The 17813-nt window shown below is 36.3% G+C and overlaps 1 protein-coding gene across 3 annotated transcripts in view; it reads right to left on the bottom strand.

The window, feature by feature from the left end:
• Window positions 1-17813, bottom strand: part of Tesk2 (testis associated actin remodelling kinase 2) — a 133564-nt gene that overhangs the window by 96763 nt on the left and 18988 nt on the right. For all 3 annotated transcript variants that reach the window (XM_047539829.1, XM_047539839.1, XM_047539848.1), the window contains exon 2: window positions 14195-14501. In XM_047539829.1, the coding sequence (XP_047395785.1) occupies window positions 14195-14419 (225 nt within the window). In that variant the 5' untranslated portion in view covers window positions 14420-14501. The remainder of the gene's footprint in view (window positions 1-14194; window positions 14502-17813) is intronic.

The following is a 17813-nucleotide window of genomic DNA, read 5'->3' as shown; positions in this document are numbered from 1 at the left end:
CTGGGAATGTAGGTAGTGGTACAAGCATGCATGAGGGGTCCTTGATTTAATATTCAGCACTACAAAAAAAGTCATTAAAAATACTATATATATATATATGTGCTGGGATGTAGTGGTAGAACATGTATGTGTATGTATATACACACTGAAATAAACTCAAGATGAGTTATTTTTTTATTTACTTTTTTTAGTTGTAGATGGACACAATATCTTTATTTTTTAATTTTTTTGTGGTGCTGAGGATCAAACCCTGTGCTGCACACACACTAAGCAGGTGCTTTACCACTGAACTACAACTCCAGCTAGAGTTAAATATTTTTAAAAACTATTTATTACATTTCATTATCTCTAAGTCATTTAGGGGAAGGAACACTAGGGATTGAACCCAAGGGTGCTTTCCATTGGGCTACATCCCCAATCCTTCTTATTTTTTATTTTGAGACAGGGTTTCACTAAATTGCCCTGAACTTGAGAACCTCCTCTCAGCTTCCAGAGACTCTGGGATTACTGGTATACACCACTACCCATGGCTAAAACCTTTAATATCTGATTTTTTTTTTTTTTTTTTTTTTTTTTTGTAGTGGGGATTTAACCCAGGGCCTTGAATATCTTGAAATTTTGATGTCTTAAAATTACTTTGAGACCAGCATGGTAGCACACATCTGTAATTCCAAACTTTGTAGAATGCGCTGGAGGAGCAGGGGATTCTGAGAGTTTAGTCCAGTTAGTAGAGTGTGTCCTTACCATGTGTGAGGCCCTGGGTTCAGTCCCCAATCTCCAGCACACACACACACACACACACACACACACAAAGTAGAATAGGTGTCAGTGTTTAAACACCTGGATACAATAGTGCAGGAGCAGTCCTTTAAGAAATTATACAGGAGGAAGAAGCAAGATGGTGGACTAGAAGGAGGCCACGTTCCTTGTCACTCCGTAACTCAGGTTTCAAGCTGAGGATATCTGTTTCTTGGTGAGGCAGTTTTTGCTGCTTATCCAATCCCCTGCTGTTTACCCCATTTGCCTATGGTAATCACCTGCAGTCTGCCAGCATATCAACTACATTTTGAGTGCAGATTGCTCACTGTCTTGTGCCTACTATCTGCCATTTGCCTGTCTCTTGCCTGTTCATCGCCTGCCTTTCGCCTACCCATCACCACTGCCCGAGGTTCACCTGCCAATCTTCCAACAGCAGCCAGCAGACTGACCACAGACCACCAGTAGAGCACCAGCTGCCTGCTGTTGCCTGGAAGTTCACCATCACAGTACCTACACATTTGGTTTGGTTACACATGGCTGTCGCCATTTTGAGAAAACAGCCAGGACTTGTAGGACCCCTGGCCGAACTGACTGAACCCCGTCTCCAGGATCCCTCAGCCCGATGGACCACTCCCTGCATCCGCAGCCCTTGGACCACCTGACTGCTCCCCGCTGCCAGGACGCCCAGACTGAATGACTGCACCCTAGCACCAGCACTCCCAGACCGACTGACTGTGCCCCACCTCCAGGATCCAGCAAACAGACCACACCCTGATTCCAGGACCCCTGCCCGACCAACCACACCCTGCCTCCAGGACCTCCATCAGACCACACCCACACCCCAAGCTGCAGCTTCCTATTTGCCAACACATTTGGAAGCCAGAACAGTCATCTTGGATAATCCTGGAAGCCATATCTCCCATCTTTAAGTGGGGCAAATCTCATCCTGAGACACCTGCTGGAGACTGGAAGCTCATTGTCAAGTACTTCTCAAGCATCAGGCTACTGAAGACTGGGAGGTTTGAATACTATATGATTGTATAGTGTAGACTTCTTTTTTCTTATTGAAAAATTTTAAGTTTTTATTTCTTTACTTTTCTTGCTGTATCTTCCTTTTGTTTACCTGTTCCCTCACTCTCTTTCTCCTTTTTCACATGCTAACAACCAAATTCTTTTGATTATACTTTCACTCTTTCTACAATCTAGAATTTCTACATATTCTTTTCTTATCCCATTAACAGCTACATCCTATACCCCTTCCCATCCTCTTTGTCCTCTGTTAGAAACTGTAGATCTTATTGCAAATCTATTTGTTATACTGTAGATAATGATTAAACTCATTCTGTTTATGATAATATTGTTAACATCCTCATCATAAGGGTTATTTGGTTTAGGGTTGCATGTTGTCTGTACTGGGCACTGCTAATATTGATCTCCCCTTAAAGAAAAGGATTTGGAAATCTACAGGTTCATTATAAGCCTGTAGGGGGAAAACTGCAATACCCCAGATCTGCACTGCTAGAGGGGAAGATACATGAACAACATGAAAAAACAAGGAAAGAAAATGATCCAAACAAATCTTGATTCTATATTAATAGAATCCAGTGACAGTATGGTAGAAGAAATGTCAGAAAAGGAGTTCAGAATATACATAATTAAAATGATTTGTGAAGCAAAGGATGAGATAAGAGAGTAAATGTAGGCAATGAATGATCATACCAATAAGCAGTTGAAAGAGCAACTGCAGGAAGCAAAAGATCATTTCAACAAAGAGATAGAGATTCTCAAAAAAAAAAAAAAAACCAGAAATCCTTGAAATGAAGGAAAGAATAAACCAAATAAAAAACTCAATGAAAAGCATCACCAACAGACTAGACCACTTGGAAGACAGAACCTCAGACAATTAAATAAAGTTGTCCAAACAGAGAAGATGAACAGAATCTCCAAGAACTATGGGACATCATGAAAAGACCAAATTTAAGAATTATAGGGGCTGGGGATATAGCTCAGTTGGTAGAAAGCTAATATCCGGCACCGCAAAAAAAAAAAAAAAAGGATTATCTGGATTGAGGAAGGCACACAGATACAAACCAAAGTACTGAACAACCTATTCAATGAAATAATATCAGAAAATTTCCCAAACCTGAAGAATGAAATGGAAAATCAAACACAAGAGGCTTACAGAACACCAAATGCACAAAATCACAACAGATCCACAACAAGGCACATTATAATGAAAATGCTTAACATACAAAATAAAAATAGGATTTTGAAGGCTGTGAGAGAAAAACATCAGATTACATATAGGGAGAAACCAATACGGATATCAGTAGATTTCTCAGCCCAGACTCTAAAAGCTAGAAGAGCCTGGAACAACATATTTTAAGCCCTGAAGAACATGGCTGCCAACCAAGAATCCTACCCAGCAAAACCAACCTTCAAATTTGAAGACAAATAAAAACCTTCCATGATAAACAAAAGTTGAAAGAATTTACAAATAGAAAGCCTGCACTACAGAATATTCTCAACAAAATATTCCAAGAGGAGGAAATGAAAAACAATAATGTAGGTCAGTAAAGGGAGGAACTACCTTAAAGGAAAAACCAATCAAAGGAGAAACCAAGTCAAGTTAAAAACCAAAAATAAGCCCAAATGACTGGGGATACAAATTATATCTCAATAACCCTGAACATTAATGGCCTAAACTCAACAGTCAAAAGACATAGACTGGCAGATTGGATTAAAAAGAAAGACCCAACAATATGCTGCCTTCAAGAGATTCATCTCAAGAAAAGGACATTCACAGACTAAAGGTGAAAGGATGGGAAAAAACCTACCACTCACACGGACTCAGTAAAAAAGTGGGGATTTCTATCCGTATTTCAGATAAAGTGGACTGCAAGCCAGAGTTAGTCAGAAGGGATAAAGAAGGACATTTCACACTGCTTAAGGGAACCATAAATCAGGAAGACATAACAATCATAAATATTTATGCCACAAACAATAGTGCATCCATGTACATCAAACAAATCCTTCTCAATTCCAGGAATCAAATAGACCACAACACAATAATTCTGGATGACTTCAACACACCACTGTCACCACTGGATAGATCTTCCAAACAAAAACTAAACAAAGAAACCATAGAACTCAATAACACAATCAATAACTTAGACTTAACAGACATATATAGAATATTCCATCCATCAACAAGCGAATTCACTTTCTTCTCAGCAGCACATGGAACATTCTCAAAAATAGACCAGATGTTATGCCACAAAGCAGCCCTTAGGAAATGCAAAAAATAGATACTGCCTTGTGTTCTATTAGGTCATAATGGAATGAAATTAGAAATCAATGACAAAATAAAAAACAGAAAGTACTCCAACACCTGGAGACTAAATAATATGCTATTGAATGAAGCATGGATAACAGAAAACATCAGGGAGGAAATTTTAAAAATTCTTAGAGATAAATGAGAACAATGATACAACATATCAAAATCTCTGGGACACTACAAAAGCAGTATTAAGAGGAAAATTCATTGCATGGAGCACATTCAAGAAAAGAATAAAAAGTCAACAACTAAATGACCTAACATTACAGCTCAAAGCCTTAGAAAAAGAACAGAACATCACCAAAAGTAGTAGAAGACAGGAAATAATTAAAATCAGAGCTGAAATCAATGAAATTGAAACAAAAGAAACAATTCAAAAAATTGACAAAACAAAAAGTTGGTTCTTTGAGAAAGTAAACAAAATAGACAAACCCTTAGCCACACTAACAAAGAAAAGGAGAGAGAAAACTCAAATTACTAAAATTCATGATGAAAAAGGAAATATCACGACAGACACCACTGAAATACATAACATAATGAGAAGCTACTTTGAAAATCTATATTCCAACAAAATAGAAAACACCGAAGACATCAACAAATTTCTAGCGACATATGCTCCTCCCAAACTGAACCAGGAAGACATACACAATTTAAACAGATCAATATCAAGCAATGAAATAGAAGAAGCCATCAAAAGCCTACCAACCAAGAAAAGCCCAGGACCAGATGGTTTCTCAGCAGAGTTCTATAAGACCTTCAAAGAACAACTCATTCCAGTACTTCTCAAAGTATTCCAGGAAATAGAAAAGGAGGGAACCCTACCAAACTCTATGAAGCTAATATCACTCTCATACCCAAACCAGGCAAAGACACATCAAGGAAAGAAAATTTTAGACCAATATCCTTGATGAATGTAGATGCAAAAACCCTTAACAAAATCCTGGCAAACTGCATCCAAAAACATATTAAGAAGATAATGCACCACGATCAAGTGGGGTTCATCCCAGGAATGCAAGGTTGGGTCAACATCCGTAAATTAATAAATGTAACCCATCATATCAATAGAATTAAGGATAAGAATCATATGGTTATCTCAATTGATGCAGAAAAAGCATTTGACAAAATACAACACCCCTTCATGCTCAAAACACTAGAAAAAATACCTCAACATTGTAAAGGCTATTTATGCTAAGCCCATGGCCAACATCATCCTTAATGGAGAAAAACTGAAAACATTCCCTTTAAAAACTGAAACAAGACAGGGATGCCCTCTTTCACCACTTCTACTCAACATCATCCTTGAAATACTAGCCAGAGCAATTAGACAGACTAAAAAAATTAAAGGAATACAAATAAGAAAAGAGGAACTCAAGCTGTCACTATTTGCTGATGACATGATTTTCTATTTAGAGGATCCAAAAAACTCCTCCAGAAAACTTCTAGACCTCATAAACGAGTTCAGCAAAATAGTAGGATATAAAATGAACACGCATAAATCTAAAGCATTTTTATACATAAGCGATGAAAATCTGAAAGGGAAATGAGGAAAACAACTCCATTCACAATAGCCTCAAAAAAAAAAAAAAAAAACTTGGGAATCAATCTAACCAAAGAGGTGAAAGATCTCTATAATGAAAACTACAAAACATTAAAGAAAGAAATTGAAGAAGACCTTAAATGGAAAAATCTCCCATGTTCCTGCATAGGCAGAATTAATATTATCAAAATGGTCATACTTCCAAAGGCACTATACAGATTTAATGAAATTCCAATTAAAATCCCTATGACATTCCTCATAGAAACAGAACAAGCAATCATGAAATTCATCTGGAAGAACAAAAGACCCAGAATAGCCAAAATAATCCTGGGCAGGAAGAGTGATGCAGGAGGTATCACAATACCAAACCTTAAACTCTACTATAAAGCAATAGTAACAAAAATGGCATGGTATTGGCACCAAAATAGACAGGTAGATCAATGGTACAAGATAGAAGACATGGAGATATACCCACATAAGTACAGTTATCTCATACTAGTCAAAGGTGCCAAAAGCTTATAATGGAGCAAAGATAGCCTCTTCAACAAATGGTGCTGGCAAAGCTGGAAATCCATATGCAGTAAAATGAAATTAAACCCCTATCTCTTACCCTGTACAAAACTCAACTCAAAATGGATCAAGGATCTAGGAATTAGACCTGAGACCCTTCACCAAATAGAAGAAAAAGTTGGCCCGAATCTCTATCACGTTGGCTTAGGACCAGACTTCCTTAACAAGACACCCATAGTGCAAGAAATGAAAGCAAGAATGGGAGACAATTTTTTCCACACGCACTTCAGACAGAGCACTCATCTCCAAAGTTTATAAAGAACTTAAAAAACTTTACACACAAATTACAAAGAACCCAATCAATAAATGGGCTAAGGAAATGGGCAGACACTCCACAGAAGAAGATATACAGGTGATCAACAAATATATGAAAAAGTACTCATAATCCCTAATTAGAGAAATGCAAATTAAAACCACCCTAAGATTTCATCTAACTCCAATTAGAATGGCTATTATCAAGAACACAAGCAATAATAAGTGTTGGCGTGGTTGTGGGAAAAAAGGAACACTTGTACGTTGCTGGTGGAGTTGCAAATTGGTGCAGCCACTCTGCAAAGCAGTATGAAGATTCCTCAGAAAACTTGGAATGGACCCGCCATTTGACCCAGCTATCCTACGCCTCAATTTATACCCAAAGAACTTAAAATCAGCTTACTACAGTGATGCAGCCACATCAATGTTCATAGCAGCTCAATTCACAATAGTTAGATTGTGGAACCAACTGAGGTGCCCTTCAATTGATGAATGGATAAAGAAACTGTGGTATATATACACAATGGAATATTACTCAGCCATAAAGAAGAATAAAATTATGGCATTTGCAGGTAAATGGATGAAGCTGGAAAATATCATGCTAAGTGAAATAGGCCAAGCCCAAAAATCCAAAGGCAAAATGTTTTCTCTGATAAGTGCCTGACAATATATAACGATGTGGGGTGGTGGGGGGAAGAGAAGAATGAAGGAACTTTGGACGGTGTAGAGGAAAATGGGGTGGAAGGGGGTGGAGGACAGAAAGATAGTAGAATGAAACAGTATTACCCTATATATATATATGTATGATTACATGAATGGTGTGGATCTACATTGTGTACAACCATAGAAATGAAAAGTTGTACCCCATTTGTGTATAATGAATCAAAATGCAGTCTGTAAAAATAAAAAATATTTTATAAAAAAAAGAAATTATGCATCACTGAGACAGCATAGGAAAAATAAGTAGGAAGGAGACAAAACAAAGGGGAAAAAAAAAAAGAATGAAGCCTTATGCTAAAGCTCTACATACCTTTCCTCCCTGAATCAGTTCTCTCTCCCAGTCCTGTCACCCTACCTAAGTTAGTTCTCCCAGACCTGTCACTCCCAAATTTCTGGGAAATCTGTAAATAACAAAGTTAATATAAATTCACTCGCTTATAAAAATCACTTACAGCATTATTAATTAGCTTATGTAATAAACAGATGAAACAAAGAGAGCAAATATTTTAAGAAATCTATCATCTAAGGTACTTTCCAATCTCATCTACTGATCAGAAAATGGAGACTACATCAGCCTAAGGATCCTGAAAATGGCCAGACCACCATAAACCATTTTGTGAACATCAAACTGATATTCTCACGTACCTTCCCACGCCCTCCCCTCACCAATTTTCCTTTAAAAGAGGAGCTTGAGAACTATAAAAGCATTTCTCACTCAAGATAGACCACATTCTCCCTTGAATGTGTCTATACTTTTCTAAATAAATCTCTGTGCCTCTGACACAGCCTTAAATTCATTTCTACAACATGTGCCAAGAACCCTATTCATCCTGAGGTGAGGTCAGGGAACTTCGGGAACTCTCAGAACTCCTTCAGTGACATCACCAAACTCGCTCCACAAATGAACCATGCCCTCAGCCCACCCCGCCTTTTTTAAGAGATAGGGTCTCACCATATTACCCAAGTTGGGCCCAAATTCCTAGGCTCAAGAGATCTGCCTGACTCAGCTTCCAGAGTTAACAGGGACCCGGGCAAACACCATCACCCTGGCTTAATCAACACACCTTCGATGAAAGAAAGCGCAGTATTATATGAAACACACAGATATTAAACCCTCTGAATCAGAAAAAAAAAATGTGGAGGGGGGTTCTAGGTAGTTATATTCTGAATACAAAAAGAATTAAGAATGCTTTAATCAATTTTTTTCTACTGCACTTCCTTTTTATGAAACTATAACATGAAAAAACTGTTTAATCAAGTCTATAGGAAATCTTTAACTACAAATAAAACTTACAAGAACAGTCATAGTTTAATTGACTACAGGCATGTTTTATGTTCAATGGCATCTTAAATTCAATGAAGTGTGTCATAAAAGCTTTAGAAAAACAATATTTTCAAAAGCTTGCAATGAGGAAGGCTGTTTTAGGCAATATATAAAATCCACAAGTGATAAATAAAAATACTGATAGCTCTAACTACACAAAAATTAAAAAGAAGCCAGTCACCATGATGTGACTTTGTAATTCCAGCTACTCAGGAGGTTAAAACAGGAGGATTATCAAATTCAAGACCAGCCTTGAAGCCAGGGCATGGTGGCACAGGCCTGTAATCCCAGTGGCTCAGGAGGCTGAGACAGGAGGATCCCAAGTTCAAAGCCAGCCTCAGCAACTTAGTGAGGCTCTAACTTAGCAACCCCTGACTCTAAATAAAATATAAAAAGGGCTGGAGATGTGGCTCAGTGGTTAAGCACCCCTGAGTTCAATCCCCAGTACTGCCAAAAATAAAATAAAATAAATATAATAAAATAAAATAAAATAAATAAAATTAAAAAATAAAATAAAATAAATAAAATAAAATAAAAAATTAAATTAAATAAATAAAAAAATTTAAAAAATAAAATAAATAAAATAAAATACCTAGAAAGACAAAGACAGGCAGAGAGGAAATATTTGTAACACCTAAATAAATATAATAAATTACTAACGCAATATAAGTACAACATTCAATAGACAAAGATAGTAAAGAATATAAATGTACAGGTTATATAAATGATTGATAACCAAAAGGACTTCACACTTGTGGTCAATTGACATTTGACAAGGATGTCTTTACAACACATGGTTATGGGAAAAGCTGGATGTTCACATGCAAAAGAATGAAATTGGACACTGTCTTACCACCACATATATAAATTAATTTAAAGGGATCAACAATTTAAATATAAGAAGTAAAACTACACAACTTTTAGAAGAAAATGTTGGTGAGCCCAGGGGTATACAGTTCAGTAGCAGAGCACTTGCCTAGTATTATCAGCATGCACAAGGTCCTTGGTTTGATACCCAGCACATCAAAAAAAAAAAAAAAAAAAAAAAAAAAAAAAGAAAGAAAGAAAGAAAAGAAAAGAAAAAAGAATACTTGGGGAAAAACCTTCACAACACAGGATTTGGTAATAATTTCATCAATAAGACACACCCCCAAAAAAGGGATATATAAAACTTAATCAGGATTTAAAACCTTTGCACAACAAAGGACATGCTATCAAAAGAGTGAAAAGCCGGGCTGGGGAGATAGCTCAGTTGGTAGAGTGCTTGCCTTGCAAGCACAAGGCCCTGGGTTCAATCCCCAGCACTGGAAAAAAAATTAAAAAATAAAAAAAATAAAGAGTGAAAAGCCAAGAACAGTAGTACATGCATGTAGTTCCAGTTACTCAGGAGGCTGGAGGCAGGAGGATCACTTCAGACCAGAAATTCAAGACCAGCATGGGCAACATAGCAAAGAAGGTGGGGAACAGTAAAAAGAAAAACTAGAAAATGGAAAAAAATACTTGTAAATCATTTATCTGATAAGAGATGTAAATATTCCTTATGTATGAAGTACATAAACACAATTCAAAAACACACAAAGGTCAGGCATGGTGGTGCACAACTGTAATCCCTGCAACTCACAAATTCAAAGCCAGTTTCAGCAATTCAGCAAGATTCTATCTCAAAATAAAAAGGGATGGGGATTTAGTCCAATGGTTAAGCACCCCAGGTTCAATTCTCAATACTTCCCGAAAATGCACAAAAATCTCCAATAGACATTTCTCCAAGAAGACATATAAAAGGTAAATAAGCACATGAAAAAAAGCTTTGCATGCCTAGTCATAATCAAAATAACATTTTACCCACTAATTTAATTTCTGCAGTACTGAGGGTTGAATTTAGGTCCTTGAGCATACTAGTCAAGCACTCCACCACTGAGCTACACTCCTAGCCCATTTTATTTTGAGACAGGGTCTCACTAAGTTGCACAAATTGACTTCAAACTTGCAATCCTCCTGCCCCAGCCTCCTAAGGAACTGGGATTACAAGTGTACACCACCATGTCTGGCTTAAAGAAAAACAAGTGTTGGTGAAGATATGGAGAAATTAGAACCTTATGTGTAGCTGGTAGGGACATAAAATGGTGTAATTACTACAGAAAAAAGTTTGGTGGTTCTTCAAAAAGTTAAACATAGACAATGAAATAAAGCAGTCACAAAAAGACAAATACTATGTTTTCATTTATTGAAGTTATCCAGAATAGTCAAACTTCATAGAAACATAAAGTAGAATAGTAGTTGCTAAGGGCTGGGGGAAGGGAGAAATAGGGCATAGACTATAATGGTATAGAGTTTCAGTTTTGTAAGAAGAAAAATTCTGGAGTTTGGTTGCACAACAATGTAAATATATTTAACACTACTCAACTGTACACTCAAAAATGGTTAAAACAGCTGGGCACAGTGGTGCATACCTGTAATCTCAGCAGCTCAGGAGGCTGAGGCAGGAGGATCACAAATTCAAGCCTGCCTCAACACTGAGCAAGGCCCTAAGCAACTCAGACAGACTCTGTTTCTAAATAAAATATAATAAAAGGGCTGGGGATGTGGTTCAGTGGTTAAACAACCCCAGGTTCAATCCCCCGTACCAAAAAAAAAAAAAAGGTTAAAACAGAAAATCTTATGTTATATGTATTCTACCACAATTATTTTTTAAAAATTAAACATAAAATGACCACGTAACTCGGCAATTCCACTTATGGGTTAGAAAGAACTTAAAGCTGAGACCCAACTCAAAGCAGACTCAGATTTTTTTTTTAAATATTTTTTAGTTGTCGATGAACCTTTATTTTATTTATTTATATGTGGTGCTGAGAATTGAACCCAGTGCCTCACACATGCTAGGCAGGCACTCTACAACTGAGCTACAACCCCAGCCCAATCTCAGATATTTGTATGTCAATGTTCATACAAATATTTATATGTCAATGTTCACAGAAGCAATATTCACCATAGCCAAAAGGTAGAAACAACTTAAATGTCCACAAATAAATGAACAGATAAAGAAAATGTGGTAACTACATGTAATACATTATTACTCAGTCATCAAAAAGAATAAAATTCTGATACAGTATATAACATGGATAACCTGAAACATAAAAAGTAAATTAATTCAGGGCTGGAGTTGTGGCTCAGTGGTAGAGCACTTGCCTAGCATGTGTGAGGCACCGGGTTCGATTCTCAGCACCACATATTTTTAAAAAATTAATAAAATAAAGGTCTATCAACATTTAAAAATATTTTTAAAAAAGTAAATTAATTCTAATACAAAAGGACAAGCATTGTACAAATCCACTTATATGAACTGTCTCCTATAGGCAAAGTCAGGAGGGAAAGGGGAAACAATAGGGAATTATATTGGACAAATTATATTATTATACTGTATGAATGTATGAATATATAGCAACAAATTCCACTATTATGTACAACTATAATGCACCAATAAAAAATAGGAAAAAAAAAACAGGCAAAATCATAGAGACAGAAAATTAGAATGGAGGTTAACAGGGGCTGGGAGTAGGGGGAAATGGTGAGTTAATGTTTAATGGGTACGGAATTTTTGTTTGGGATGATAAAAGTTCTGAAAACAGACTGTGGTAATCAATGCACAACACTGTGAATGTAATTTACACTACTGAAGTGTAAACTTAAAAATGGTTAACAAGGAGCCACGCACTAAGCTACTTAGGAGGCTGAAGCAGGAGAATCACAAGTTTAAGGCCACCCTTGGCAGCTTAGCAAGACTCTGCCTCAAAATTAAAAATTAAAAAAGGGCTGGGGAGCCTGGCACAGTGGCACATGCACATAATCCCAGCAGCTTGGGAGGCTGAGGCAGGAGAATCACCAGTTCAAAGACAGCCTCAGCAAAAGTGAGGCACTAAGCCAATTAGTGAGACCCTGTCTCTAAGTAAAATACAAAATAGGGCTGGGGATGAGTGGCTCAGTGGTTGAGAGCCCCTGAGTTCAATCCCTAATACTGAAAAAAAAGGGGGTGGGGGCTGGGTAGCTCACTATTAAAGAACCCCCAAGTACAATTTCCAGCACTATTGGAGGTGGGGAGAAAATTTATGTTTTATATATATATATATATATATATATTTTTTTTTTTTTTTAACCATAATAAAACTAAGAGAAAAACTAGTAGGAAAAGAATTGGAGACACTAAGTGGGTACAATTCTATGGAGTTATTTTGATCCAAAAGGGAAGAGATAGAGAAGTATAGCTAGAGTCAAAAGACTTTATTCCCTTAGGAGAACATTTTTTAAGATAATGATGGGAATAATTATCAGAGAGTAAAAATACTTCATAGGAAAGACTGGAGAATTTCTTAGGTCATTTTGGTAGGTAAACGGAAACAGGAATTAAAATACAAATGAAAATAAGGAATTAGAGAGGAACATAGTTAGTTCTTCCATGACAACAAGGGTAAAGGTTGAGTAAGCATATAAACATATGGGTTGGAAAAAGCTCCCAAGAGTTGTGTATGGTGGCTCACCTGTGATGTCAGTTCTTGAGGAAACTTGAGGTAGGAAGATCCAAGTTCAAGGCCAGTCTGGGCAATTCAGCCAGACCCTGTATCAAAATTTTTAAAAATCTGGGCTAGGATAGAGTACTTACCTAGAATGTACAAGCCCTGGGTTCAATTCCCAGTACAAAAAAAAAAAAAAAAAAAAAAAAAAATATATATATATATATATATGTATGTATATATGAGTTGGTAGCTTTTTGTAGTGATGGGAGTTTGTGCAAGTTCTCTTTTGCTTGCTTCAATTTTCTCAGCAAATTATAGGAGATCATCACTGAGAAAGAACTAAAGAGGAAATATTGGGATTTGATGAGAGAAGAAAAGGTACAAAATAATCTTCTAGGAGAGAGAATAAATCAAGGAAACAGGATTTCTTGGGAGTCTTAAAGTTTCAATTTTTTTTTTTTTTTTTTTTTTTTGTGGTGCTGGGGATTGAACCCAGGGCCTTGTGCTTGCAAGGCAAGCACTCTACCAACTGAGCTATATCCCCAGCCCTAAAGTTTCAATTTTATCAAAAATAAGTAAACAAGCTGAATGAGGTGGCAGGTTGCCTGTAGTTCCAGCTACTTGGAAGGTTGAGGCAGGAGAATCACCTCACACAATAAGTAAGACTCCATCTCTAAATAAAAAAAATAAAGCTAACAGAGACTGAGAGTAAAACTCAATAGTAGAGCACACATTTATTACGCATAAGCCCTGGGTTCGATCCCTAACACAAAAACAAAACAAGCAAAACTAACATGTAGTTTTGTTATTTATTTTGTTTGTGCAATGTTTTGCCTATATACATAATTTTATATATGCATGTATACAGCACAGAAAATGGTATAAAAATACAGCAAATGGTTAAAAGTGGTTATTGGAGACTATACATATACTTTTACATACATGGGTGGATCAGACAGGAGTGGGAGAAACTTTTATATTCTTTGAACCTTCGATTATCACGTATTATTTTCATAAATAAAGCAAATAAAATATCCTACAAGTTAATAAATAGCGTGAGAGGGGAGTTTAAAACTGCTCAAAATGCACAGTACCCTGACTAGACAAAACCTTTGGCCTACTTAAATATCAGCCCTGCACTAAATGTGACCATCAGCAAAACAACATGAAACTGAAAGATCACTCACCTTGAACACTTCAGAGAAGAAACCAGATCCTATTTTTTCACAGGTGAAGTCATCCAAACGTGTCAGTCTGGAAAAGGCACTTATAAGAGCTCTGTATGAGGATGGCCAAACTCTTCCCACCTGAGTCATGTTTCCATCCCCTCCACCACCACCACCTTCAAACTCTTCAAGACGTTCCACACGTGGAGGAAATCCTGCAATTGAATTCCGTTTGCTCCGATCCATAGTCTCAATAATCACTTTCTTCTATTAAGAAAGAACTCCATACATAATATTTGTTGAATTTTACTTCTCTTCCAATTTGACACTAAACAAGAAACCAGAAAACTCTCATTAAAATCATTAATCATTAATTAATAAATATATGCAAATAAACTTTACTTCAATGCAAAATTATTTCCTTTCATATGCACCCCTCTCCCCATACTGGAATTGAGTCCATGCATACTATTCCACTGATCTATAATCCCCAGTCCTTTTTATTATTATTATTATTATTATTATTATTATTATTATTATTAAGACAGGTCTCACTAAGTTGCCCAGGTTGTCCTGAAACTTACAATCTTCCTGCCTTAGCTTCACTAATAGCTGGAATAACACATGTGCCGCACCCAGCTCCTTTCACATTCTATCTCCTGATCTTCAGATCTAAAAAATACTTTTATGTCTTTACCTTCAAAAAACATTGATAGGGCTGGGGAGATAGCTCAGTCGGTAGAGTGCTTGCCTTGCAAGCACAAGGCCCTGGGTTCGATCCCCAGCACCACAAAAAAAAAAAAAAAAAAAAACAACATCGATAACAGCCAGGTGTGGTGGCAAATGCCTGTCATCCCAGAGACTCAGGAGGCTGAGGCAAGTCACAAGTTCAAAGTCAGCCCCAACAACTTAACAAAATAAAAAATAAAAAGAACTGGGATTGGGGATATGGCTCAGTAGTTAAGTGCCCCTGGGTTCAATCCATGGTACAGAAAAAAAAAAAAAAAAAAAAAAAAAAAAACCACTGATATATTTAAAATCCAAGATGTATTCACTCTTTAACATGAGTAGTACATAAGATAATCAATTACATTCTAAGTAACAAAATAACAATGATAGTATCTATCATTCATTAACCACTAACTTTCTAGGAAACAGTATAAAAACATGGGCTGGCATCATAGCTTAGTGGCAAAAGCATGCACTTAAGAGCTTGATTCTCAAATAATTCATGATAAGAATTATCATGTTCATTTCACAGAGAGATCACGTAATCACAGAGTCACTGCCTTGTAGTGATAAAATTAAAATCCAAGACTAATTCAAAAGCCTGTGCTCCTACCAATTCTCCTTGCATCATCACATAATTATCTTAATTTGAAAAATTAAGTCCAAATAGATAAAAGACAACAAATTTCAAAATTGTTATAATTTTAAAAGAAAACTATATCCAAAAGCAATCTTAAATTTCACTATTGATTATACAACACAGTACAGTAGAAATGACAACAGAAGACTCCATTCCACATGGCATATACATAACTAAGAAAAAAGCACAAGCTCACTTTTTCTTTTAGCCTACTCTCCATACTTTCACTTTTTTCCCCATGACAATAGATTATAAGGGTTCTAAACAAAATACAAAATTGCTTTTGTGGTTTTATTTTTGTGTGTGGGGACGGTCTTCTTTGATTTTTATTGCAAAATACAACCTTGTGAGTATCCAATTAGTGAGATGCTTTCATAAATATGATGAATACCTACCCAGCCTACTTCCTCCACCTTCAAATAGGAGAATCATGGCAGGGGTCCCAAGGCCATCCTTACAACATGACCCTGACTGTCTTGCCATAACCAGAAACAACACTCTACTCAATATGCACCATTCACAGTTGCTTTATGGCAATTTGGAATTGGAATTAACATATTCCAGCCTCAGTTTGAGTGCTTTCTAAAATGGAGACTATGTAAAGTCAGGCACTACTGGCCATAGCTGTTTTCTACCATGCAGCCTGGAAGGCAGAAAATAAATTAAGAAATTACTGAGGCCAACTTACAAAGAGAAAAAGAGAAAGAGAGAGAGAGAAATTTGATTTTCCTTATTGTGCTGTAGTCTCCCAATTCCTGAGACTTAACTGCATTGTGACAAGGTTCCATAAAATATTCCTGTATTCCTAAAATAAATTATTTTTGCTTAAACTAGTTCTACCAGAGTCTTCAAAGAAGGAAGAATAATCCAAGTACTCAAAGAATAAAAACATTTCAGTATTACCACCATTGAACCTTTGCTAAAAAGTGACATCAGGACCAACAAATCAGAAGTTTAAGGTCACAAGAACAAAACTTTTGGGTTAAAAGATCAACACTTTTTAATTTTTATGCACTGGGTATGGTGGCACACACCTGCAATCCCAGCAACTAGGGAGGCTGAGGCAGAAGGATCACAAATTTGTGGCCAGCCTAGCAACTTAGCAAGACCCTGTCTCAAAATAAAAATTTTTAAAAGGCCACAGATGTAGCTCAGAGGTAAAGTGACCCTGGGTTCAATCCAAAAAAAAAAAAAAAAAAAACAAAAAAAACCCAAAAAATGTTTAAATTTGACAGTCAATAGAGATCATCAAGTAATCATTCATTTTATACTTGAGTAAACACAAGGCCAAGAAAGTAGAAGTGCTATAAGTAAAAGCTATAAACTGTTTATTAACAAAGCTAGACTTGGAACCAAGGAATCAAGGAACCAAGGAAATGCATTTCTCAAAGTATGTCTGTTGATCATCTGCTTCAAAATTACCTGAGGAGCTTGTTTAAGCTCCTCACTCTTGACCTACTAAATCAGAATCTTCTAGGGTGAGGCCTGAAAATTTAACCAAGCTCCACAGTGAGTCTTTATGTACACTAAGAGTTGAGGATCCTGTACAGCATAAGAGGGGAATGTTAACAGTTTTTTGTTTGTTTGTTTTTGTTTTGTTTTATTTAAGCTCCAGGATTTTTATTAACATTTTCTCATTTAATCCTTAAAACACTCCACCAAGGTATTTTACAGAAAAGAAAAAGAAAAGCAGACTCCAGAGATTAAGTAACCTATCTAGCATATACAGCCAGCAGAACCAGAATTGGAACCAAGCTCTATCCAGCAAAGCTCAAAATTTTTCCATTTCATTATTCCTTAGTTTAGTGTTTTTCCACTATAAAAGATGTAAGGAGTTAATTAGTCATCTGGATAGAAAAGACAACAAAGACTTAAATATAGAGGAAGGCCCAGCCTATTGCAATTGGGAGAGACAGAAAAGAAGGGGGAAAAATGTAACTTTAGAAAAATAAGCCATAATAACAAAAAATAGAAAAATGAAAGAAAATAAAAATAAGTCATATTAAAGTGAAATTGAATATATAAAACATAATTGTGTACTAAATTAACTAACTGATTTGACAGGTTTTCCATCTACTGACTTTTAATTGTTTGAGATATATTTCATTTTTAATGAAATACATTATTCACCTCTTGTGCCTCAGGGTTCTTGGGGGTGGCAGATCATAGTTCTCTATACTAAAGCATGAAAGACAAAATTGTTTTTTGCATCTCAACAGGTCTGGTTTTATATTCTTAGCTGGATAGGAGGAGGTAAGGAATTGTTAACTG

This window comes from Sciurus carolinensis, chromosome 1 (assembly GCF_902686445.1).
Source record: "Sciurus carolinensis chromosome 1, mSciCar1.2, whole genome shotgun sequence".
In the NCBI taxonomy this organism is placed as follows: Eukaryota; Metazoa; Chordata; class Mammalia; order Rodentia; family Sciuridae; genus Sciurus; species Sciurus carolinensis.
This window is presented reverse-complemented; position numbering and strand designations above follow the sequence as displayed.